Here is a 26,592-nt window from a genome sequence, read left to right on the forward strand (position 1 = left end):
TTTAGTTTTTATGAACATTATATTAATTTCTAGAATTATTTATCATCATCATATAAACATTTAAAAAATACAGTAATGATTAATAATGGAAAAAAAAAATATATATATATATATATATATATATATCAGAAAATGTCATCACGACATCACTACTTAATACTTTCCCCTTGATACTACTTGACAAGATATATATAAGTAGTCACTTACTTCTTTCCCTTGCACAGTCATTCCCCGAGGGCCTCTGCTGCCCATCGCTCCAGGTCCGCCTTCAAGTCCAACTTTACCTGGAGGACCCGTCTCACCCTGAGCACAAAATGATATTTGATTGTTTCAAAGAAAGATTAAGAGATCTGATTATCCAAATTAATTTTTATACTGTATCCATTGCTGGCAAAAAGTATTGGCACCTCGGCAATTCTGTCAGAAAATACTCAATTTCTCCCAGAAAATGATTGCAATTACAAATGCTTTGGTAGTAATATCTTCATTTATTTTGCTTGCAATGAAAAAACACAAAAGAGAATGGGAAAAAAAATTAAATCATTATCATTTTACACAAAACTCCACATTGCACTATTTCCATAATGTACAGATTTTATTCTAAGTAAACCATAATTATACACGTACAGCTCTAGAGCATATATTTTTTAAATTTATTTATTTTATTTATCAAATAAACATGTTTATACTGGAGTGCTACGTCCAATTTCGTTGTTCACAATGTTCTGCTGTTGACAATGACAATAAAGACCTATTCTATTCTATTCTATTCTATTCTATTCTATTCTATTCTATTCTATTATGGGCCGGACAAAAGTATCGGCACCCTTAGAAAAAACATGTGATGCTCCTCTAATTTGTGTAATTAACAGCACCTGTTACTTACCTGTGGCACATAACAGGTGGCGCCATTAGCTAAATCACACTTGCAGCCAGTTAAAATGGATTAAAGTTGACTCAACCTTTGTCCTGTGTCCTTGTGTAAACCACATTGAGCATGGAGAAAAGAAAGAAGACCAAAGAACCGTCTGAGGACTTGAGAAGCAAAATTTGGGGGAAGCATGGGAAATCTCAAGGCTACAAGTCCATCTCCAAAGACCTTAATGTTCCTGTGTCTACCCTGCAGAGTGTCATCAATAAGTGTAAAGCCCATGGCACTGTGGATAACCTCCCTAGATGTGGACAAAAAAGAAAAAATGACGAGAGATTTCATCGAAAGATTGTGCGGATGTTGGATCAAGAATCTCGACTAACATCCAAACAAGTTCAAGCTGTCCTGCAGTCCGAGCGTACAACAGTGTCAACTAGAGGTGTGCAAAATTTCCGATTCTTAGATTATTCGCGATTCGGCCGTGGAAGATTCGAGAACGATTCACAAACATCCAAATTCCGATTATTGAAATATGCCAAGTAAAGCAGAAGTACGACACACTCAGCGCGCCGCGCGGTCTTCGGTACGCAGTTAGGGACGGAGCGAGAGTAGCTAAACATCATGCTTCTCATTACCCGGCCCCTCGGGTAACGCCAATGCTCAACTCACGGCTCTAGCTCAACTCATGCCACGAGATAAAAAAAAAAAAAAAACAACAACATCATACCTGACTGCTGCCGAAAAGCTGCTACAAGCCACATTATGTTACGGTAGATATCATTTATATAGGACTAGATGCATTATAGCTTCGGTATCGTTACCAGCACATCTACAAAAAACTAGATGCGGGCGTTAGTAACGGCCGCCATCTTAAAGCAGTACACTTCCCTGCAAGGCTGTTGTTGCAAACCTTCCAAGCGAACCTAATTAACTTTTTATCTAAAATACTCCTAAATCGGTAAAATATTGACTTGAATCTATCTTTAAAATAGTTTTTAAACTTTTACATGTTGAAAGTAGACAAAAGAGAAATTATGGAATAACAGGAGCAATTTTAACAACTTTAACGGTTGATTCACAACATTAAATTAATTGAAAGTAGTTTAAAGCTGCTGATATAGAATGGGGACTGGAGTTTTTTATTTACTGTTATTTTTGTATATTTGTTTACTGCTATATGTTAACTTGATACTGAAATAGTAGTTTGGTTTAGCCTGAGAGGATTTTTGAACAATTTTGGAACTAATGTACAAAACAAATTAAAAAAAAAAAAAAAAAAAAAAAAAAAAAAAAAAAAAGGAAGGACGGAGGAAGACCCCACTTCTGACCCAGAGACATAAAAAAGCCAGGCTGGAGTTTGCCAAAACTTACCTGAAAAAGCCAAAAACGTTTTGGAAGAATGTTGTCTGGTTAGATAAGACAAAAGCAGAGCTTTTTGGGAAAAGCCATCAACAGAGTTTACAGGCAAAAAAAGGCCTTCAAAGAAAAGAACACACAGTAAAACATGGCGGCGGTTCCCTGATGTTTTGGGGTTGCTTTGTTCCCTCTGGCACTGGACTGCTTGACCGTGTGCACGGCATTATGAAGTCTGAAGTCTACCAACAAATTTTGCAGCGTAATGTAGGGCTCAGCGTGAGAAAGCTGGGTCTACCAGTAGGACAATGACCCAAACACACTTCAAAAAGTAGTAGAAAATGGTTTGAGAGGGGAGGGGGGGGGGAGTATGCTTGAGCACCCACCCCTTTGCACCGACATGCCTAAAGTGCCCCTTTTGACTGGGCTTTTTTTCGTGAGTATGTGTGTGCTGGCTGACTGTGCAGACACACAACCAATTACAGTACTTTACTTGAACACCGAAAACACCCTAAAAAAAAAAAAAAAATCGCTGTTCCTCTTGGACCTGGGTGTGTGGTGAGGAGTCCGAGGACATTTGGTGGTTAGAAACTGTTCGAGCAAATAGTGAGAATTTTTACACCAGGTTTATTGTGTGGATTTAAAAAATAAATAAATAAATAAAAGGTTAAACCCCCCCCCCCCCCTGCGTCCCCACTCCCTGCCCCATGGCTATTTCCGGGAATCAGATTTTTTAAATTTAAGATTTAAATTACATCATGTAGACATGCCTTGTATGGAAAGGAGGTTGAGGGATCAAATAAAAAAAGGAGCTGAATGAGGCTGCTAAAGACTGTGGATCCCACATCAGCTGGGTGAAGAGCACAATAGGTAAGAATAACACTATTTGCAGATCATCCAGGTATAAAATCCAACAATTATAAACACAATTATAATTTATTGTTCTATAATATTTTATGACATCAATTTATTAAGTATTACACTGGTGGCCAAAACTATTAGCACCCTTGCAATTCTGTCAGATAATGCTCAATTTCTCCCAGAAAATGATTGCAATTACAAATGATTTGATAGTAATATCTTCATTGATTTTGCTTGCAATGAAAAAACACAAAAGAGAATGGGGATAAAATAAATAATTATCATTTTACAGAAACTCCAAAAATTGGCCAGACAAAAGTATCATCACCCTTTAAAAAACATCATGTGATGCTTCTTTGTGTAATTAACAGCACCTGTACTTACCTTTGGCACATAACACGTGGTGGCAATAACTAAATCACACTTGCAGCCAGTTAAAATGGATTAAAGTTTACTCAACCTCTGTCCTGTGTCCTTGTGTGTACCACATTGAGCATGAAGAAAAGAAAGAAGACCAAAGACTGTCTGAGCACTTGAGAAGCAAAACTGTGAGGAAACATGGGCAATCTCAAGGCTACAAGTCCATCTCCTAAGACCTGAATGTTCCTGTGTCTACTGTGCGCAATGTTATCAGTAAGTGTAAAGCCCATGGCACTGTGGCTAACCTCCCTAGATAAGGACAGAAAAGAAAAATTGAGGAGAGATTTTAACGAAAGATTGTACGGACGGTGGATAAAGAACCTCAATTAACATCCAGACAAGTTCAAGCTGTCCTGCAGTCCGAGGGTACAACAGTGTCAACCCGTACTATCTGTCGGCGTCTGAATGAAAAGGGACTCTATGGTAGGATATGCAGGAAGACCCCACTTCTGACCCAGAGAGATAAAGAAGCCAGGCTGGAGTTTGCCAAAACTTACCTTAGAAAGCCAAAAACGTTTTGGAAGAATGTTCTCTGGTCAGATGAGACAAAAGTAGAGCTTTTTGGGAAAATGCATCAACATAGAGTTTACAGGGGGGGAAAATGAGGCCTTCAAAGAAAAGAACGTGGCCCCCACAGTAAAACATGGCAGAGGTTCCCTGATGTTTTGGGGTTGCTTTGTACCCTCTGGCACTGGACTGCTTGACCGTGTGCATGGCATTATGAAGTCTGAAGTTTACCAACAAATTTTGCAGCGTAATGTAGGGCACAGTGTGAGAAAGCTTGGTCTACCAGTAGGAAAATGACCCAAAACACACTTCAAAAAGTAGTAGAAAATGGCTTGAGAGAAAGCACAAGGGACTTCTAAAGTGACCAGCAATGAGTCCAGACCTGAATCCCATTGAACACCTGTGGCCGAAAATGACAGTTTGGAGAGGGCACCCTTAAAAATCTCAGAGACCTAGAGCAGTTGGCCAAAGAAGAATGGTCTAAAATTCCAGCAGAGCATTGTAAGAAATGGATACTGGAAGCGGTTGTTCGCAGTTATTTTGTCTAAAGGTTGTGCTACCAAGTATTAGGCTGAGGGTGCCAACACTTTTGTCTGACCCATTTTTGGACTTTTGTGTAAAATGATAAAGATTTTTTTTTTTGATTGTCTTTTGTGTTTTTCATTGCAAGCAAAACAAATATAGATGATACTACCAAAGCATTTGAAATTGAAATCATTTTCTGGGAGAAATTAAGACTTATCCGACAGAATTAGAGGGCTGTCAATACTTCTGGCCAGCAGTGTATCTGTTTAATTAAAAAAAAAAAAAAAAAAAAAACTTTTTTTTTTCATTCGTACATATCCATACAGTAGCTACCAATATGACCTTGGAGGACATGAATCCCTGAAAGTTTGAAGAAGTACTGGCATGAGAGATCTGAGATAAAAAAATATAAAATAATAACAATAACAATAAAAATATAAACTCTAAATAGGGTGGGACAGGACAAGAACTTGACAGCTTATTGGTTGGTTTCTTTTTCATGTTGCAATTAACAGAACTTCTAATTGCAAAAGTAATCATTTTCTAACATGTTTTCTTTGCAAAAGACCTCACATCTTTTACCTTGTGCCCTTGGTCTCCCTTATCACCCTTCTCACCGCGGGGACCAGGTTTGCCCTGGGGGCAAAGAAATAACACAGTTATTTGAAGCCCTCAGATTCTCCCAACTTATTGGAATATTGGGTGACGCCATACGATTGGACCGGGGGAACCGACAGCTCCCGGGATGTCGGAAGAGCATGTACATGAGTAGGCAGGAGGAGGACAACTTTCCTCGTCTCTCTAAGACAAACCATCCCGACAAGCAACATTAGGATTCCAAACGATTATACGGATGGAGCAAAAAGAGCGATGACTGACCACTCCAGGCAGGTCACAGCAGGTGTCCTCCAACGCCCATGTTGTGTTACACACTATCTCAAATGACTGCAACTGGAACTGGACACAAAGCACACGGAATAAATGCTGAAGAAGCAACAGACATCCTTTTGAATTTATTTGATTCAGAGGTCGTTTCTGAAACCAAATCAAATCAAAGTACCGCAGCAGAACCACTTTTGGGTCCTCGGGTCCTCGTCAGCTTTCCGAGCATTTCAAATCCGTCTGTAGGCAGGTTGCCGAGTGGGCGGGCGGGCCTCTCGCCCACGCGCTGGCAATCTACAGACAAGGAGACACTCACCTGACTGACAGATAGGTGCACCTGCCAAACACATAAAAAGAAATGTTACCTATATTACAAACTTCTAACACCAACTGGACATTTTGCTACAAATTACATTCACTAATACAACAAATTAGAAAAGGGAATGACCATTGAAAATAGACCTGACAGTATTGGAAAAAAAACTATCAGTGCGATTTTTGGGGGGGGTTTGCGATATATTGCGGTATTAAAACTAGAAGAATTTTCACCAGATCACTTGAATAGCTCTGTATGGGTTACGCCTGAACGATATTAGAAAAAATTAACATTACGATATACATTGCCAAGCCTCCACGCTTTTTTTGCATTGGTTGCACCTAACTTTTTTCTTAAGGTACACCTGCACAAAATGTAGTTGCGCCCACATATTTCATTGCATCACTTTTAACGTCATACTTTTAATCACTCTCCTTAACATTCATATAATTTATTCATCTTCTGAACCGCTAACCCTCACGAGGGTCTCTGAAGTGCTGGAGCTTATCACAGCTAAGTCCAGGCAGAAGGCGGGGTACACCCTGAACAGGTTGCCAGCCAGTCGCAGGGCACATATAGACAAACAACACTTCACGCACACACTCACACCTACGGACAATTTGGATTTGGAGTGTTCGATCAGCATACCATGTACATTTTTTTTTTTGGTTGTGGCGGGAACCCATAGAAACATCACGCTGCTGAGCTAACTAACACAATAAATGAGTTGGCACAGCAAACTTTGGACTGGGCTGCAAATTTAACCATGATTAACACATTTGTGCCTTTGATTGTAGAGCTACCGAGGCTTCTTTGGCCAGATCAAAGCTACAAACTTGTCAATCATAGTTAATGTTAAAGTGCCTGCAACAGCATAAAAAATCTTAAACAGCATTATTATGTGAATTAGAATCATATTTTGAGACGATTAAACTATATACAACAATTTGGCAAAGCGCAGATGATGATAAATTAGTCTTTTGATCTGCCATTTAGCCACGCCTGTCATTATAGTGCTCTAGCGTCCCCAGCTGGGAGATGACGTCGGCAGGGTCACAATTTCAGCTGATTTAGAATTCAGCCCATTGAGAAAGAAGATTCAGATTGAGGAAAATACGACACAGAGCAGCTAAATGTCATAATTGTTTCAATCTCTCTACTCCAAAATGTTTACAGGATATTCTTTTTATCTAAGTATTTCCCCCGAATTGCTAAATAAATGGTATGGTCATGACAAATAACAGTCATGTGCTAAATGGAATATGAAATATTAAAAATGCATGTATTCAGTAGGGATGGGAATTGATAGGATTTTTACGATTCCGATTCCATTATCGATATTGCTTAACGATTCGATTCTTTATCGATTCTCTTATCGATTCTAATTTGGGGAAAAAGAACAAACGTTTTGATTGGCATCGAGTTTGTTTATTCAGAAGTCACAACCTTACAAACTCACAACGAGATCAAAAGAGGCCCAAAGCCTCAATGTTAACTGTGGCAATAAGTGGCAAATACACAAGAATGTGTAACATTTTACTGAAACATTTATCTAATAGAAATAAAAAATATTGGTATATATTGGCAGATAGGTTTTTGTTCTGCCTTTGGCAATATGTGTTAAAGCAGGGGTCCCCAAACTTTTTCCTGTGAGGGCCACATAACTTTTCCCTTCTCTGATGAGGGGCCGGGGTCAGTTTGTTACAGAAAAAGTGTGACGATTGCAGAAGTGCATAAATGTAAAAAATTATTGTTTTTCAGAAAGCCACAATCAAATAACCCTTTCTGGATTCTTTATAATAATAATAATAATAATAATTAATAATAAAAACACTATTAATTAAATAGATAACAACCAATTAACCCTCTCTGAATTTTTCAAGGAAAAGGCCAGAAAATAAATAACACGATTGAGAAAAAAAAAAAAAATTCAAAATGGCCGGACCAAATGTAAAGGCGGGCCGTATTTGGGCCGCGGCCCGCAGTTTGAGGACTGCTGGAGCGCGCATACACCCAAAGAAGAAATGCCGCATCCGAGTGAGTGAGAGAGGGAAACACTTCTACAAGCCTACGTTCTTTGTTAATGTTAATATCTACAGAGGCAACGCCTGTATGTATCATCTTTTGTGTTGTTGTTGTTGTTGTGTTTCCACTCGCGATCGGACACTTAAATCCAGTTGTGTAGTGGTTTGAACGATGTGCTAATGCTAGCGAACGAATGCTAACCATACTGTTATTAGCAGCTAATCATCGCTGATTTACGTTGATGCAAACCTGTTTGTTATTGGGGACGAAATTGATTTGTATCATTTCTATTCTTAGTTTCACTCTTCAAGTGATGGTTGAATAAAGTCAGCAAATTATACCAACGTCTTCTGCATCGTCATTTGGGAGTTTAGCTAGCTGTATAGCACCGGACTTTTTTTTTTTTTTTTTTTTATAGCCAGGACTGAGCCTTATCCTCTCTGTGAGGACAGCGCAATCGTATTCCCTCCCGATGCAGTTATCCCCACCTTGCAATGACTGCAAGTCGCTTTGTTGTAATTTTTCCTCGTGAAGTGAAGACCAGGCCCGGATCTAGGTTTACCCACCAGAGTGGGCACTAAGAAATCTTGAGGGGGCACCCCCAATGCAGGCTTTTTTTTTACCCTCTGCATTTCTTTAATTTTTCTTAAATCTAGTCGAATAATTTTCTCCATCTTGTTCTGAATGTTAACGGCTGGTTAACAGATTAATGCATCAGATTCTTCCACTTACTTTAAGTAAATATTACTATTGCTACAGTATTTGTTCTTATTAAGGCCATACAACTACAAGTTGGTCATTTTTCACCTAAGTCAAGAGAAAAATGCTTTCAAATAATGTTTTGAACAATATCTATTCTTGAATTTAAAAACATTTCTGACAGTTTTTTTAAGCTTATTTTCAGCTAGGTATTTTTCTTATTTCAAGAAATCTAAGTGAATAAATTTAATTGAAGCTCTCGCAGATAATTTCACTTATTTCTAGTATATTTACACTGAAAACAAGGGAAGCTTTTTTTTTGGTTTGGGTTTTGCAGTGTAATGTGCAAATAAATGTGCAATGTAATGGTTTCATTGGTACACCGTTTGATTAAACCTTTGTTTTTAAAAACTACTTAAGAAACATTCTGAAAACTTCCAGAATAAGTGTCTGGATTTTATAAGCAAATTTAAATTGCAATATTTAAACGCAGAGATGGGTAGAGCAGCCAACATTTTTACTCAACTAAGAGTAGTGTTACTTCAAACTAATATTACTTAAGTAAGAGTAAAAGTAGTCATCCAAAAAATGTACTCAAGTACAAATAAAAAAGTATGCAGTGAAAAGAATACTCAATTAAGAGTGACATTTTGAGTAACTGCTTATTTTTGTTTAATTTTTTTTTTTTTTTTTTTTTTTTTTTTTTTTTTTTTTTTACAATGGTATATCCCGTTGTTATAATGATACCGGACAATAACACATTACATAACCGCATAAAGCCAAAGAAATACAAAAAAATGTATTCCAATGAGAGAAAAAAAAACATAAAAGAGGCATTCTTCGTCCAAAGAGCATGAGTGCCCTCTGGTGGAAAAAATAGTTCCTAGTTTGAACAGTGAAGAGTTTCTTCATTATTACTATTTAGAAATTAAAAGGAGCATATATCCGGTTTTCCTTGGTCAATTAATGCCAAATAAAAACTGGTATAGAGGTTGAAATCCGCACTTTTGAGTCCTGTTGAGAGCAGCGCTCAATATAAAATACTTCATTTTTTTACGGTACTTAACACCACATGATTTTGAGCAGGCTGGCGTGAAGCTCGGACGGCAAGCTTGCGTCTGATTTGTATAATGGAGTCATGTGATTATTTTTGCGACGTCTCATTGGTGAAATCGGTAGAGCTACTTGGTACTACTACAGCTTTTACAGCTACTCGGCATCGCTGGCAAAAACACTTTTTTATGTTCTGTCGGGAGGAAAACGGCTGCCCACCCAATAATATGGTATTGGTAGAGATATTGTGATATCTTTTTACTTTCTTTGACCGAATATTTAGTGTAACGACCCCACAGTATTATTGCTGTTCTATCAGCTTCCTACCGTCAGCGAACGCCTCTGGTACGGATGGGTGTGTGTGGTTGGATGAGTAGGAGTGGGCGGGGTGAGCGGAGGGTGCGTGTGTGTATGTGCCTGGAGGAGAGAGAGGAAGCGCGCGAATAACAAACGAGGTTGGAAAAACAGCTTGTTTAGGTGATTGCTTGTTTGGCGTTGTTGCGGCCAACAGTAACCGTTAATCCTGCTATCAAAAAGTAGGTGAGACCAACTCTCCGTGCGTTCTCTATATCCAGTGCGACGCTACAATAGATATTCCCGACATTTTGATTGGGTGGGCACGACTCACGTCTGGGTGGGCCGTGCCCACCCCGGCCCACCCATACATCCGGCCCCGGTGAAGACACACTTTCGAGCGTTTGAACTTACATGCTGTCATTGTTATGTTTATATCTGCAATGCTCGTGCTTACCCGTTGTAACCTTTCATTTTCACACTCTTTCCTGGTGAATTGTAGTCAAACTTTGGAGCGAGTGGTTCTTGGCGCCATGCTAGTTTGATGCGTCTGGACAACAACTTACACGTCACGACGCAATACGCGTCTTTAGGAATCGTTAAAGGGATCGTTAAGGCTTTTTCATTGTGATGTCGAGGCCTCGAATCACTCGGAACCGGTTCCGAATTGGAATCGGATTTCGATTCCCATCCCTAGTATTCGGTATGACAGGGCAAAATTACTGCATAATGGTCAATACTGTTGACTTCTTGCACCTCCGAACTGTATTTTATGCCACTGGAGTTAGTCCGGCTTTTGTCATTAGCCTGCCCCGGCTTCTGAGACGGAGGAAAGAGCGTAAACAAAGCAGGAGGCGTGAGAGCTTGCCGACATGCTAACCCAAAATGAGTGGCGTTTCCAAGTCTTGTTCACGCCTTTCGAAAACGAAAAAGCACACAAAACTACCCCGGATCATTTCACACGGCGGCGAGGTTGACTGTCTTCAGACAACTTGCGAAGAGCAAGTTACAGCTCGTCGTTTCCCTGCAGGCGTGCTCATTGAGGGCGAAGCAGCTGAAGAATTACTCCCGAGCGGCTGCTCCAATCTTTTTCGCCTTTTGAAAAAAAAAAAAAAAAAAAAAAGCACAAAACTAACCCAAATCATGTCACACACGGCGGCGAGGGTGACAGCCTTCACCGATCGGTGGCGAGCAAGCTCGTCGTTCCCCTGCTGCGGGTAGGAATGCTCGTTGAGGGGGAAGCAGCTGGAGAATGACCGCCGGACAAATCAGCCGACGTCGGAAGAGCGTGTCGCTGCCCGAGCCCAACCCGAGGATAGTGGTCTATTGCCAGGCATACAAAGAGGGCAGAGGGGGCTGGAAGTCTGGACGATATGGCGAACCGCAGTCGACAGCGGGGGGCTTCACGAGCATAAGCCGAGTATAGAGTTCTCTCGGCGGGCATGCGAAGAGGACCGAGAGGGGTGTGCGACAAGCCACCGTTCGTCGGCAAAGTGGCCTTCTAGGTGGACAATCAACCACAAAATGCAAGCCACCTCCTTATTAAAACGTGTGCCATGATCTCCGTATTTGACATAATACAAAACACGTAGTTACTCACTTCCTCGTAAGTCCAATGGTCCCACAGTTGTCAGACTTGTATTGGCTAATCTCTGGGGTGAACGGGAACTTTTAGAAACCCAAAAAGACTCACACGCCTCTTCCTGGTGTGGCAACAAAAACCTGCAGCATATTTGGCTGGCGTGATGTGAAAAATAAACGAATTAATCCGCAAAATCAGCTGAATCAGTAGTCCATGTGCATGCTATAAAGCACAGGTGTCAAACCGATTCCAGAAAGGGCCAAGTGGGTGCAGGTTTGCTTTCCAACCAATGAAGATGACACATTTTCACCAATTAGATCTTTTACATGTGTAATCAGTTAAACTTTGTCAGGTGCTGCTTGTTTCAGCAGGAAGTTCATTGGTTAAACTCTCTGCGTGTTATCGGTTTGAACAAAATCTAGCACCCACTTGGCCCTTTCTGGAATTGGTTTGACACTTGTGCTATAAAGCGATGCTGTATTGTTAGATGCTGACCCGGATGACATCCCATTCGCATTCGTCCTCAACCCGAGACTGGCGCGAGAAGTCACTCATTTTCATTGCGCAGGATTAAAAAATTGAATACATAAAACGATCGCTTCCACACACATCCAAGCAGTCCATTTCATTCAGGAGCATAAAATACGGTGTGAAATATGAAATAAACATGGTTTTTGCTGTCATAGGCACTTTAAGTACCGAATGCCAGGTGCACTGGTGAGCAACAAAAGCAGTTTGGACGCACTGCTTAGCAGGATGAGGGTAAGAGGCTGTGGTGGTGTACGAGCATGAATGTAGTTTTTAAATTAAAAACCAGATCCCACTGAAAAATCGGGCACGATCGGACCGATTTCCGATCACGTGATCAAATCGGGGACATCCCTAATTTATATAATGCTGTTTAATCCAAGCCTGCTGTATATAAAAGGGATCCAGGATCTGCACAGTTGCTGCTTTTATGATGTTAAAACAAAAGTTAACATGTTAAAAAAAACAATTGCACGTCCTGCAATGTGACTATTGCGCATGCGCACATTGTGATATTCAAACGATAAATTGTGCAGGCCTAATTGAAATATGATTTATTTCCTTAATTTTGCTTGTACTTGTGTATGATATATTTTGTACATTGCATTAGAACAAATTGCATGTTTTTGTCTTTTGCAACAGTTACCATTTCATGCAATTTCATCATCAAAAGGCTGAAAATAACTGCCCTGAAAACACGCCATCGCTAATGGCACTAAATATGCTGTAGAATTGTTTTTATACTTAGTAAATAATTATTGATCTGTACTATAGGTATTTTAACAAAAGCATTCCTTTTACATATTATCAAGAAAAAAAATCAATCATGTTCCTCCTTTTGACAGGTATTGCAAAAATTTGGTGTTATATTTACTCACCTTGTGAAAACTACCATAGAATAGCCTGCGGACCTGTGGCTGGTCAAAGGTCAACTCTTGCACTTCTCCTCTGTAATCCAGACTTAAATACACCAGATGCTTGGTGGAGGCTAGTTTAAAAGGGCAAAATAACACTTTACTTAATAAATAATATAAAAAGAGTTAACATCTTATTTTCCTGTAAGTGTTTTGGATGTATCCTCCATTTTATTAATTTGTCAAGATGACGTACTACTATTATTAGTTACTCAATTAATAACTTAAGAACTACCAAGCATTTTTTAAATAGTTACTCACGGTCCAGCACAACTCCCATCTTTGGCTGGAAGTCATTATCAGTGAGCTGCCACAGGGCAAATGGCTCTTTAGGTGATTCCTGAAGCAGGCGGAAGGCAATGCTTATAGTGTGTTCGGGAGACAAACCCACAGGGTGGATAAACCTAAACGGAGAAAACAACCGAATGAACAGGAAGTCCTTAAATTAAATTAAACTGCATTGTCACTTTTAAATTAAGGGTGGTGTCTCACTTGGTGCTTTGTGTCAATTGGACATCTCTGTACAAAGTATAGGCAGGAAGTGTGTTAAAGACAAAAGGCTCTGCGGCGACCCCGTCTACAGATGAGTGTGCTTTTGGAGTCAGGCCAAATGCTTCCATCATGTCAAAGCCTGGACATGAACACGTAATACAGCAAGGTGTGGGGTTTTGTGAGGATAATGACATTTAAAGGGAACCTTTGACTTAAAGACTTGTAGGCTCTAATAGGCCACAATTGTTCTCTTTTACTAAAATATGTTATTAGAAACACATAAAATATTGACATTGATTTAAAAATCTATAATATTTAGTACATGTTTTGCCCTTCGGAGGGCGCCATGTTTTATGGACGCTCGGGGTGATGACGTAGCTTGTCACTGTCACTCGACGAATACGAATGGGTTACTGCAATTCCTTGTACGCGGCCAGACATCCAACACATACGCTCACCGGTTAAAAGCAGTGAGTACTTAATATTTGTGTTTTTATTGAGTCTTTTATTACCTTTTCATTGCCACAAAATACTTGCATCTGTTTCCCTCTCATACTTTTAAGCATAGTGTTTTCTTGTGCTGACTTTAAAGCCGAGTGTTGATCTGTTGACCACATTAGTCACGTAGCATAATTAAACCACCCTTATTTGATATTACTACGTTTAAGTATTTTCTTAAGGCATCTTTCGTATGTTCTATTTGTATGCGTCTAAACAAAACAAGCTGAAAGCGCACAGTAGTACTTTGGGTGTCAAATTCGCCTCTTGTTCCGCCGGTTTTGGCAGAACACCGTTTTTTTCCCTACTCTTGTCACGTCTCATCCCGTCTTTCCTGTTCATTTTGCTTTTGCTGCTCGTTTTGTGAAATATCGACAGTGCGTTCATGCTCATTAATTTTCCTCTCAGGTTCAAATTGAAAGGGCTGAACAGATGACATGTTTATCTCGATAGAGTCATACTCTGAAAGCAAGGCAGCGTAACCATGTGACGTCACCGCCCTGCGACGTCAACAACAACGGCGACCTACTAGTTAACTAATTTTACAAATTGTATAAAAATGTAAAAAAACATCAAGAGGGTTTTCAATATCAACTTATTTTAACTTATAATATTTATATTTTAAGGACTACAAGTCTTTCTATCCGTAGATCCCTTTAAGGAGTGTTTTGTTACTGTAATTGTGATGGTTGCACGTCTCACCCTTAACAATGCTGTTTCTGATGGTGACTTCAGGGCAAACTGTGACAGGAGAGAGCAACTTAATATCATTCACAACAATTAATGAAGACTAAATAAACAAGACAATAAACAACAATATTTGAAGAAATAAAAATCGTTGAATCCATCCAGCTAAGGTGGATGTTTGTTTGATGTACTGTTTTTTTGTATATCTAAAACAACAACAAAAACAACGTGGCATCAATTCAGTATCGGCATCAGCCAATATCACACAGCCAGGTAGCGGAATCACTATCGGGAGCAAAAATCAGAATACTGTAATCCCTCGATACTTCGCTCCATACTTTCCGCCCTCAGTCCATCGTGGATTTTTTTTTCAATTAAAAAAAAAAAAAAAAAAAACAGATGAGCTGTCCCGAGCCGATCGTGTAGTCTCACTCTCGCTCCCTCCCTCCCTCTACCTGCTCTTTGTTAATCAGGCAGTGCACTGAAGTTGCTTACTAAAGTTAACGATGATTGACAGATGAATGTGTTTAATCTTGCCTGAGTCACGAACTTCAAAAGCGATGCATGCGTCAATCATTGGTTAACTTGTTAAACAGTGGCTGTGGCAACTCATTGTGTGTAAGTGAGCAGCTTGAGCAGATTTGAGTAGGCTCACTCAATGAAGCATTTAATAAAGCCAAGCATTTTTCTCCTATTTCTTCTTGTTTAAAAATAATTCAGTGGGACAGTAACATGTTTAAGAATTATCATAATTATTACATTTGAAGTGCTTAAAATAACATATATTAAAAAATATATATATAAATACATATATATTTTTTTAAATAATACTTTGTGAAAAAAAGTGAAAAACATGTCTTATATGTATCTCTTTCCAATGCTAAATCTGAATAAATACATGCAAAAAAAAAAAAAAAATTGGGGTGGGGGTGCGCTACTTTGCGGTTTTTCACTTTTCGCGCCGAAAAACGAGGGATCACTGTTTGTGCAATACTGGTTAGGAAATTATTTTAAGACATCAATATTATAGACATTTTGTATGGACAGTAAATCACCTTCGTTATGAATGGCGTAAAGCCGAGGATTGACAGGAATTTTAGCTGGGGCTTGAGCTGTGAAAGACAAATATAAACACAACAATTAGGTATCAAGAATAACAAAATGTCTTAAAATAAAAATCTCAAAATACACGGTACTGAAACACTGATTTCAATATAAAGTCAGGTCTATCACATGAAAGCATAAACTTAAGTGTGACAGCATCCTGTAGGAATTCATGTAGAGCTGTGGGATCACCTCAGACCTGTTGGATGCAGAATGGAGACGGCAGCACCCTCTGTTGATTCTAGAATTGAGTGCACACTGATGCGGTACAGGGTCTCCGCTTGCAGCCCAGTGAAACACTGAGTGCTTCTGGATGCATCGACTCTTTCTCCAGTTGAAAATTTTTCTGTACCCAAGAAACATGTCCAAATATTGGGTGATTTATTTTGATGTGGACTCTCAGGCCAAGGTACCAGACAAGACAATTGGGCCAAGGATTACCTTTGACGGACTGAATGACAATACGGTAGCCATCCACAAGTGACAGGGGTCTCCATGACACACATATACTGGATTGGTCTGATCGCACAACACTCACACTGCTTACTCGTAGACTGGCTGCAGTAAGATTGTGAGACAGAGAGCGAGAATCAATCCAGTCACTGATCAGATAACAACCATACAGCATTGTGTAATTTTAATGAAAATAGATCTTTCGATGTTTCGAGATCAACATACAAAATGATGTAGTAAAATATGCTCTTTCTGAGTAAATTTACTTCTCCTGAGACCAGATCCAAAAAAGGACCAGCTTGAAAATATTTTTTTAAACTACCAAATAAGTCCCCCTAAAATGCCATTTTTTTTCTTGTCCTAGCCCCAATGACCAAATTGAATCTCAATACAGTTAGAATTTCATTTACATGTCCTTTTGGGGGTATTATTTGTTCCATTTTCCCTGTTACTGTGGGAACATTTGTTTTAAAAAACATAATATTTCAAATATAAATTATTAGATAGCTTTTTATTATTATTATTAAGATAGCTCTAAAATGGTTCGTACTTATAATTACACATTCGTGTCCATATATAAAAGATAAGGTCATAAAATTAGATATAAAAATTACATTATAAAAGATTGGCATTTGTATCTGTAACCACAAAATTCTGACGTCAGATTTTTTTTTTTTTTTTGTGGGTGTCTAAATACAACTCTTTTTTGATGACTACGAATTTTGTCTGTGGACGAATTCAAAATTATGGCTATGACTCAAAAGCGTTGAAATGACGTCATGTAGGTCTCAGGGAAAACTAATCTATGCTCGAATCCTCCAACGGCGGATGTGCCAAAATAAACATAATGGCTGACTGCAGTGTTGTGCAAGGAGCTAACCTGTCAGGTGAAAGTGGTGAATGACTGGTAAAGTCGATAACGTGTTTGTCCAATGTAGTTTTTTCTTGTAATTGTACTGTATTAAAAGATGTACAGTTAGCCCGCAAGCTAACAATATGCATGCGACCTACGTGACGTAATTTCAACGCTTTTGCAACGTAGCCATAAACTTGAATTTGTCCACAGACAAGATTCGTAGTTGTCGATAAGAGAGCTGTATTCACACACCCACAAAAAAAAATCCCACGTCACAATTTAGTGGTTAGATACAAATGCCTAAATACGAACATGAATGCGTAAATACGAGTATGAATCTTTTATGTACAGTTGTATAAAAGACTATGTGAACCTTTTGGAATTTGTCAAATTTCTGCATAAAATCACCATCAAATGTTATCTGATCTTTGTCAAAATCACATGATGAAAAAAACAGTGCCTGTTTTGACTAAAACCACCCAAACATTTATAGGTTTTCATATTTTAATGAGGATAGCATGCAAAAATTGACGGGGGGGATGAGTAAGTGAACCCTCTGCCTAAGGAGACTTAAAGAGCAATTGAAACCAATTTTTACCAAACTATTTAAGTCAGGTGTGTGCCCAATCACTGACAAGTGGTTTAAAGCTGCCCCGTCCACTATAAAACACACACCCGGTAAGAATTGTTTTAATGAGAAGCATTGTCTGATGTGCATCATGGCTCGGTCAAAAGAGCTGTCTAAAGACCTGCGACCAAAGATTGTTGATTTGTATAATGCTGGGGGAAAGGATACAAAACCATCTCTAAAAGTTTGGATGTTCATCAATCAACAGTCAGAGAAATCGTCTACAAATGGAGAGTTTGGCACTGTTGCTTCTCTCCCCAAGAGTGGCTGTCCACCAAAGATGACGCCAAGATACAGCACAGAATACTCAGAGAGGTAAAAAAAACAAACAAACAAACAAAAAAAAAACCTTGAGTGTCTGCTAAAGACTTACAGTAATCACTGGCACAGTCCAATATCTCTGTGCACACATCAACTATATGTAAAAGTATTGCCAAGAATGGTGTTCATGGGAGGACTCCACTGATGCTGTTGTCTAAAAAAAACATTGTGGTTCCTTTAATGTTCGCAAAAAGGCACTTGGACACTCCACAGAAGTTTTGGCAAAATATTTTGTGGACTGATGAAACCCAAGTTGAATTGTTTGGGAGTAACACACAATGTCATGTGTGGAGGAAAAATGGAACAACTCACTAACATCAACACCTCATCCCCACCGTGAAGCATGGTAAAGGGAGCATCATGATTTGAGGCTGTTTTGGTGCCTCAGGGCCTGGACAACTTCCAATCATTAATGGAAGAATGAATTCAAAAGTTTATCAAGATGTTTTGCAGGAAAAGCTGAGGCCGTCTGCCAGACAGTTGAAGCTAAAAAGATGATGGATGCTGCAACAAGACAATGATCCAAAACATAGAAGTAAATCAACTTCAGAATGGTTTCAGAAGAACAAAATACACGTTTGCTGTGACATGACCTCAAGACAGCGATTCATGCCAGACATCCCAGGAATCTGTCTGAACTACAGCAGTTTTGTAGAGAAGAATGGGCCAGGATTAGCCCTGATCGATGTGCCAGACTGATCTGCAGCTACACAAAGGGGGGGAGGGCACAAAAATTAAATGTGATAGTTCACTTACTTATTTTTCCCCCTTGTTTCATTGTTTGCATACTATCCTCATTAAAAAATGAAACCCTATAAATGTGTGGGTGGATTTAGTTCGAGCAGACATTGTTTTTTCATCTGTGTGATTTTGACAAAGATCAGATCACATTTGATGGTGTTTTTATGCAGAAATGTGAGGAATTCCAAAAGGTTCAGATATTTTTTCATACCACTTTACGAACACGAATGTGCAAATACGAGTACAAATCTTTTTGACAGCTAACTTACTGCATTTTTCGGACTATACGTCGCACCTGAGTATAAGTCACACCAGCCAAAAAATGCGCAATTAAAAGGAAAAAAACATATAAGTCGCACCGGAGTATAAGTCGCATTTTTTGGGGGAAATTTATTTGATAGAATCCAGCACCAAGAACAGACATGTCATCTTGAAAGGCAATTTAAAATACAATAGAAAACAACAGGCTGAATAAGTGTCCAGTATGCTAACCTTACATGACGCTAGAAGTTAGATCGGGCCTAAAAAAATCCAGCCCGACCAGATCATCCCGTGGGTATTAAAGCCCGATGCGGCCCGAGCCCGATCAATTGACTTGATTTGCTTGCCCGAGCCCGAAAACCCCCGAAATGTAATGTTTTATTTGTAGTAGTCATAATAATCATGACTTGGTGTTGAAACGTCTTGCCCAGAAACCCTATTGTGTGATTGACTCACTAGTTTTGCCCTGAGCTGAACCACTGCCTCCTTCTTTATTGCGGTATTCGGCAGTGACCTGGATGCTGTATCGTGTGTCTGGCTGTAACGCGTCCAGCACCACGTGCTTTTCTGTACCTTGGACCAACACCTGAAAAAACACAGCTTTTAGCTCCACTGCACGAGTAAAAAAAGCACTAATTTGAGATAGCACTTACAGAACGATCTTGGTTGTCAGTTCCTGTCAATGCATTGTAAGAGACACGATACTGCAAGACATGAGCGTTGGGGGGAATCCAACTGACCATCATGCTGACCGGTGTCTCATCGGAGACAGACACGCTGGTTGGACTTCCACCAGACACTGCAGGGATGACAAAGCATGCAAAGTGGCAATGTTATTAGGCCTTTACAAAGCACTCATTGAACTCATTGGATGTTACTGACAGGAAATGAATTAAATACAGTGGTACCTCTACTTACGAACGTTTCTACATACAGAATTTTTTAGGTTAAGACACGCCTCAACGGTAAAATATTGCCTATCTATACGACATTTCAGGATACGAAAGGCAAAAATACAGTATGGCTGGTACTTGCAGCTCCCAGAGTTTACTGAACATAACATACTTATAGCTGCTCTGCAATTAGCTATTGCCAAGCATTCTTGGCATCCAATTGGCTATGAGGGACCTCTATTATATGTGTTTGCGTGTATTCCAACATCCTCTTTATTCGCCTCTTGTGTTCCGACAGCTTTACATGGGTGTATTAACTTTTATTCTTTATTCTATTCTTGGTTTTTTACATTATGCACAACTCAGATGTTATGTTTATTGTGCAATAATCTATTTGTAACATGTATTTGTTACATGTTTTGGTGCATTTTTATGCATTATGAAAGATTTATGTCTGAATTTTGGGGGGCTTGGAGCGGATTAGGGAATTTACATGGAAAACGAATTTCTACATACGGAATTTTCAAGTTATGAAACTACTTCCAGAACCAATTAATTTCATAATTAGAGGTACCACTGTACTATGAAATTTTTAAAAAACAAACAACAACTTTAGAGAGTTATTGGTAGGGTTGGGCATCGAGTATCGATGGGATCCAGGACTAGCACTCCGAACCTCCCGGAACCGTACGAATTTAAACATTTTTATTCCATGTTTCGATGCCCTGACCGCCGATCGGAAAAAAATAGCTGCCGAAGAAGAAGCCACATAAAGCCTGTGTTTGTGCATTGCAACTTTATTTCAACCATGGACACGGTGTGGCGGCGCTCAAAAGTTCGGCTCAACCTCACAAAGTTAAAATGACGAGTCAGCTCAGTGCAACATTTGCAACACAGCTATATCATGCAAAGGTGGCTGCACGACCAATCTGATTAAACATCTCCGGCTTTATGGAATAAAAGTGCGGAGTAGTGCATAGCTGAGTGCCGTGTATTTGACACGCTGCGCCGGTCCTCTAACCAGTCTGAACCAGGTAAGTAAAATAATAAATTACGTCTGTCTTCTGCTGCCCCCGCGACCCGACCACGGATTAAGCTGTAGATGATGGATGGATGGATGGATGGATGGATGGATGGATGGATGGATGGATGGATGGATGGATGGATGGATGGATGGAGGGAATAGTACGAGAATAAATTGTATTATTACATCGGGCTACTTTATGTAGCACATTGCCGCTTCTGTTAAAATCAAGAGTATTAAAAGCATCTTATGTTTTAGAATCGGTTTTACAAATAAGGAAATCCTTATTATTTTGCCTCATCTACATCAAATTATAATCAATAGAACATTTTATACTAATGCTTCATCATAGCTCCCAGCTAAGGTACGTATAGTGCTGAGTGGCTCACAGCTACCTTAACCCTACGAAATATTCCCAACTTTCTCTCGCTTTCTCATATTTATGCGTTCAAGCTTCATCTACAGCCATGAACGTGTGTCCTCAACTGCAGGAGACACTATCTGTCCAGAATGCTCATGCTTACTGCCTGAGAAAGCAGATATAATAAATTTACTCAACAAAAACTGTTTCTGATTTTATAGTGCACCCACTGCTAATCTGGACAAGTTGTTTGTTTGTTTGTTTGATATTCTGCACCAGGTTAGCCCATTAGTGGGAGCTCAGTAACCTGAGTAAAATGCCTGCAGCATAAGACACTGAAACATAGGCAAAAGAATATGTGTAAGTGTTTTCTCCATGAGCTTTTGAAAAATAAACATCTTTGTGAAAGTGCACTCCAGTGGAAAGAAGCTTCATCATATTCAAGTTCAAAGACTGATATTTATATACACGTTAAAAATAGCCCAGTGAGAAAATTATAGGTAATTGAAAGTTCATTAAAAAAAAAAAAAAAATCGAGTAGTTCAGAAATTAAAATAAACTGTGCAAATTTTTTGACCATGACTATTAAAAGAATCGGAATCGAGAATCGTTTGGAACCGGAATTGAAATGTGGAATCGGAACCATTCAAATTCAAACAATGCCCAACCCTAGGTATTGGGGGCCACTAGCAGTGTTTTTCTGTTGTATTAGTTTTTACTTATTTTGTTTTTATTCACAGTTTATTCATTTATGAAATTAATCATGACATAATGACATTAAAACTTTACAGTGTTATTGTTGCCATAATCAGAGTGTACGGTTTTTATGAATATTTTATGAATTTATTTACAGTGCTGCTCGAAAGTTTGTGAACCCCACAGCGATGGTCAGATTTTTTGTAAAAAAAAACTAAAATAACCTTATTAAATGTTAAGTTATACCCAAATCCACAATACTGACATTCCAAATAATGGACTGAAACAAAAGAAATAGTTATATTGTCATTCTTTATTTAACAAAAGTGGTTGATTTAAGAAAAACTCAGATATCATGTGTGCAAAAGTATGTGAACCCCTTCAGTTAATAGGATATTGCGCCTCCTTTTGCAGAGATTACCTCAACCAAACGGTTTCTGTAGTGACTAATCAGCCTCTCACATCTACTTTGGGGGATTTTTGCCCATTCTTCCTTGCAGAACGCAGTCAGTTGAGAGAGGTTTGATGGGCGTCTGGCATGAACTGCTCGCTTCAGGTCCCGCCACAGCATTTCAATGGGATTTAGGTCAGGACTTTGACTGGGCCAGTCCAGAACACGAATCTTCTTCTTTTTCAGCCATTCCTTGGTTGTATTGCTGGAATGCTTTGGATCATTATCATGTTGCATGATCCACCTTCTGCCAAGCTTTAACTTCAAAACAGATGGCGTCAGGTTATGTTCTAGGATTTGACAATATTCCTCAGAATTCATGATTCCCTGGACTATGTGGAGTTGTCCAGGTCCTGAGGATGAAAAGCAAGCCCAGATCTTGACATTCCCACCTCCATGCTTCACTGTTGGGAGAAGGTTCTTTTGGTGGTATGCAGTGTTGACTTTTCGCCAGACATGGCGGTTTTGGTTGTGACCAAACAGTTCAATTTTGCACCTACATCAGTTGATGAAAACTCTTTTTAATTTAGTCTCGACAACACAACTGTTAAAAAAACAAAAAAAAAATACTGAATTGATTGATTAGGAAATCAGGTTGAAATAACAGAAAATTCCAAAATGTTGAGGGGGTTCACAAACTTTTGAGCAGCACTGTATAATCATTGCACTTGCCCTATAAAAGGTCACTGCTATTTGTTTTCAGAAATGGGTTGAACATTTGTTTTATTGCCTATAATTGGGTACAAAGGCTGGTAATCAACAACATGTAGCGAAATTACTCACATGTGCTATAGCGTATAGCCACTGCTTCACTTTGAGCGCCATCGCCGTAAAGTGCAGAGAGAGAGATCTGGTATTCTTTGTCATCTTCCACCCCTTCCAGGATGACCCCTTCACTCTCTCCGCTCACTTTCAACTTCACACACGCAAAGGAATGAACATCATTTGCTTTGTATACTCTGAATGCTCTGTCCCTACCTGTCTCAAGTCACCTCCACCTAAGGATATCCACTTGATCAAGTAAGAAATGACATCATCAGCAGCAGCCTCCCAGCGTACGGTAATTTCACTACCAGAAAAATTGGTCACCTTCAAGTCTGACGGGGAGGGAACCTTTACTGTGATGAAACCAAATCATCAAAGTTATTTGCAATATAGAGTGACCTGCAGGACAGGTGACAGTCACAAGGCTCTTACACGTGGTGACGTTACTGGTCAGGGCTGCAGAAAGGCCTTGTGGGTAGTGAGACTGTACTGACACCAGATATCTGGACAGAGAGGACAGGCTCTGCACAAGCACTGAGCTTTGTCCAGTAACATCTACCTGGAAAAATATATAATTACAGTGCGATGCCAGTTTGTAATAAGGGTGCCTCTATTGTTGCAAGGGCAACCACAGGATAACCAGTACAGTGAAAACATTTGCACAAAACAACCTACAGGTTGCTGTTGAACTGGGACTGCTTTCCAGTTAATTATAGGGGACAACAGAAATTAAAAGTTTGAAATTCTTTGACCTAACCCCAACTTATTTTATTGCATCTTGTGAGCAATGTACCTGTTTGATTTCACTGCCGTGATTGGTGCTGTAAGTAATTCTGTGTCCAGGGACGTCCACAGCTCCAGGCACCCAGCTTACCCTCAGCATACTGTGGGTAACAACCGGAAAGTGTACTCTGGCGGGTGGAGGAAGAGGCACTAAAAGATGGAAGAGGAAGATAATGTGAGCAAATTAAAAACCTCCTTATAATAATACAACATACTCTTCATGTATTCATTACAATCCACTCAGCTTCTTTGAAAAGATACTATTGTCGGAAGAGTACAAGCATGATGAAGTATGTATGAGATTTTTTAAGACTGAGCGTGTTAAAATCATAGCAAAACCATGAATGAAAGTGAAAGGAAGCTGCCTCACATGTGGTAGCGACAGCAGTGACCGGATCACTGGAATCTTCATCATAGAGAGCATAAAGAGTGACTGAGTAGTCTGTTGCAGGAAGTAAACCAGTCAATTCCGACGTTGTCCGCTCAGCACCAAACTTCTCCTACAGTCATAAATAAGCAATATTAATAAATACATAATCTTGACCACACTGCACGACAGTTATTTGCCTGCATTTGTTTAGTTTTTAAATTTATTTCATTTATTTGTGCCGGTTACTGGTTTCAAGGTTTACTGTGGTATGAAAACATCACGGTTTCAAAACCACTAAAATTTTCCGTCATACCGTAGTATGGCATTTGCTATTTTTTATGTCCCAAACATGCAGCCAGAAGTGGCTTGGAGCGGCAGCGCTCACCCCTTCCGGTTGTAAGTGTGTCTGTACGTGACGCTATTCTGTCTGCTGTAGACGTGAGTTGACACAGTGGCTGAAAGTAGCGAATCTTTTTGCCCCCTGAGCTTTTTCCCCCTCTCAAAAAAAAAAAACCAAAAAAAGTCGCTCGTACTTCGGCTACCGAAAAGAAAGAGACACTCGCGGCATAGAGGAGGAAGGACAGCCGACGTGCAAGACATGTGGAGGGTGGTTGCAAGGGTAGGCAACACCTCAAACATGATTTCACATTGAAGGGAATAGTATCTTTTTTTCGTATTTAGCGATCAACTGTTTGTATTACTCTAACGCACTGAATATAATCAAATCAGGGAATAGTATCTTTTCTTGTATTTAATAGCACTTATACCATAGTTTAAGGAAAATAAGCAGAATATAGTGCATAAGCGATACATGACGCCTTCTTGTCACGGAAGCCCAACGTGTGCGTCATGCAGCTGACTGAGCAAGATTGACGCTGACTACCAGGTGATAGGTAAGACATCTACAAGCCCACGTCTCCACGTCAGTTCTTCCGGACACTCCAGAACAAATGGCGGGACGTCCTGTCCCAACACAAGGAACACTGGAGAACGCCCAATATGCAACTGATAACACGACTGATAAGACTCCAAGAGCGTCTTTGATGCTGAGGCAGGCAAAATCTCCCACTGCGGTTGCCCCAGTAACGGTGACTCGGCAACTGTGATGCACGAACTAAACAGCCCAAACTGCGATAGAAGATTATCCTAAACAGATCCTTCTTCCTGCCTATGGCCCGACCAGCGAGAGCCATAAAAAACTGAATGTTTACAAGGCATTGTCATGTTTTTTTTCTCGGGAACCTTTTGTTGACTTATGATATGGTGACCTTGAAACGAGTCTGCCTCCTTGCCTGAGTCCGTTTCGCCTTGCTGTTTGATCACTGTCGACCTGAATAAATTGTCAACTTTTGCTTCGAAGCCTTTTTCCAGCTTTCAAAATGGAGTCAGTACAAGGGGTTAAGACAGGGGTGTCCAAACTTCTTGCAAAGGGGGCCAGATTTGGTGTGGTAAAAATGTGGGGGGCCGACCTTGGTTGACGTCCTTTGCGTAGAACAATATATTTAAGCAAATTTTAGCAAGCCATTCTGTGTGTCACATTTGCTTTATTATTTTCTAAAATTAATATCAACAATCCCGCAACTAGCCTTTGTGGCGTTCTCTTTCAATTCTCGGATTCTTGCGAAATACTGCTGCTGTGAAATTAAACTAGCTTCATGTTGCTTTAATTTCTCACTACGTATCTTCCCTGTAATCTTGTCGTACATGTCAGCATCTCTTGTTTGGTAAAATCGCCTCACATTCAACTCTTTAAAAACGGCGACTGTCTCTTTGAAAATGAGGCAGACGCAGTCTCACCTCACCGCTCCAAACTTAACCCAGAAAAGGTGAACACGCTCACATTCCTGCATCATAACGTGGACTGTGAGAGAAATATGAAAAAAATGAGCAAGTCTCTAAAAATGTTGAGATGGAGCTTTAAAGTCACTGAAGTGCCTGCAATATACATATACAGTATACAGTATATAATTTTAATTTTATTTAGAAGTGTTTTTTTTTTTAACTTTTTTATGGCAAATAATTATTTTTGTATTTATTTTATTTGTTTTAGTAATACTTTTAATCTTGAGCAACTTCAGCTGTGCCTGTGGGTATAGTCTATAAATTGTATTTGATTTTATTTGAAATATTTCAGTTATTTTTTGTTAATTTATTTATTTTAACATGATATTCATGTTCTAATTTGCAAATATGTTGTGAAAAATAAAAATCCTGTTCAATGGAAATCTTTTATTTATTTATTTTTTTAACCCATACATCTCAAAATAACGCATTTTAGAGCTATAATTGCAATACCATGAAACCGCAGTATTTTTGCTTAGGGTTATCATCCTGTCTCATACCGGCACATGCCTAATCCAACATCACCAGAAGTCAAG

General features: G+C 39.4%; 1 protein-coding gene across 6 annotated transcripts in view; it reads right to left on the reverse strand.

The window, feature by feature from the left end:
• LOC130908562 (collagen alpha-1(XX) chain) overlaps positions 1 to 26,592 on the reverse strand; it is a 93,518-nt gene that overhangs the window by 13,021 nt on the left and 53,905 nt on the right. For all 6 annotated transcript variants that reach the window (XM_057824153.1, XM_057824143.1, XM_057824134.1 and 3 more), the window contains 19 exons: positions 24,215 to 24,344; positions 23,855 to 23,994; positions 23,494 to 23,620; positions 23,275 to 23,414; positions 23,080 to 23,212; positions 19,525 to 19,670; positions 19,328 to 19,457; positions 16,053 to 16,169; positions 15,811 to 15,957; positions 15,563 to 15,619; positions 14,523 to 14,561; positions 13,323 to 13,461; positions 13,092 to 13,234; positions 12,795 to 12,904; positions 5,598 to 5,756; positions 5,417 to 5,494; positions 5,252 to 5,338; positions 5,120 to 5,173; positions 208 to 303 (listed from right to left, as the gene is read on the reverse strand). In XM_057824153.1, the coding sequence (XP_057680136.1) occupies positions 208 to 303; positions 5,120 to 5,173; positions 5,252 to 5,338; positions 5,417 to 5,494; positions 5,598 to 5,756; positions 12,795 to 12,904; positions 13,092 to 13,234; positions 13,323 to 13,461; positions 14,523 to 14,561; positions 15,563 to 15,619; positions 15,811 to 15,957; positions 16,053 to 16,169; positions 19,328 to 19,457; positions 19,525 to 19,670; positions 23,080 to 23,212; positions 23,275 to 23,414; positions 23,494 to 23,620; positions 23,855 to 23,994; positions 24,215 to 24,344 (2,172 nt within the window). The remainder of the gene's footprint in view (positions 1 to 207; positions 304 to 5,119; positions 5,174 to 5,251; positions 5,339 to 5,416; positions 5,495 to 5,597; positions 5,757 to 12,794; positions 12,905 to 13,091; positions 13,235 to 13,322; positions 13,462 to 14,522; positions 14,562 to 15,562; positions 15,620 to 15,810; positions 15,958 to 16,052; positions 16,170 to 19,327; positions 19,458 to 19,524; positions 19,671 to 23,079; positions 23,213 to 23,274; positions 23,415 to 23,493; positions 23,621 to 23,854; positions 23,995 to 24,214; positions 24,345 to 26,592) is intronic.

The sequence above is a fragment of the Corythoichthys intestinalis genome, chromosome 2 (assembly GCF_030265065.1).
Source record: "Corythoichthys intestinalis isolate RoL2023-P3 chromosome 2, ASM3026506v1, whole genome shotgun sequence".
Classification (NCBI taxonomy): domain Eukaryota; kingdom Metazoa; phylum Chordata; class Actinopteri; order Syngnathiformes; family Syngnathidae; genus Corythoichthys; species Corythoichthys intestinalis.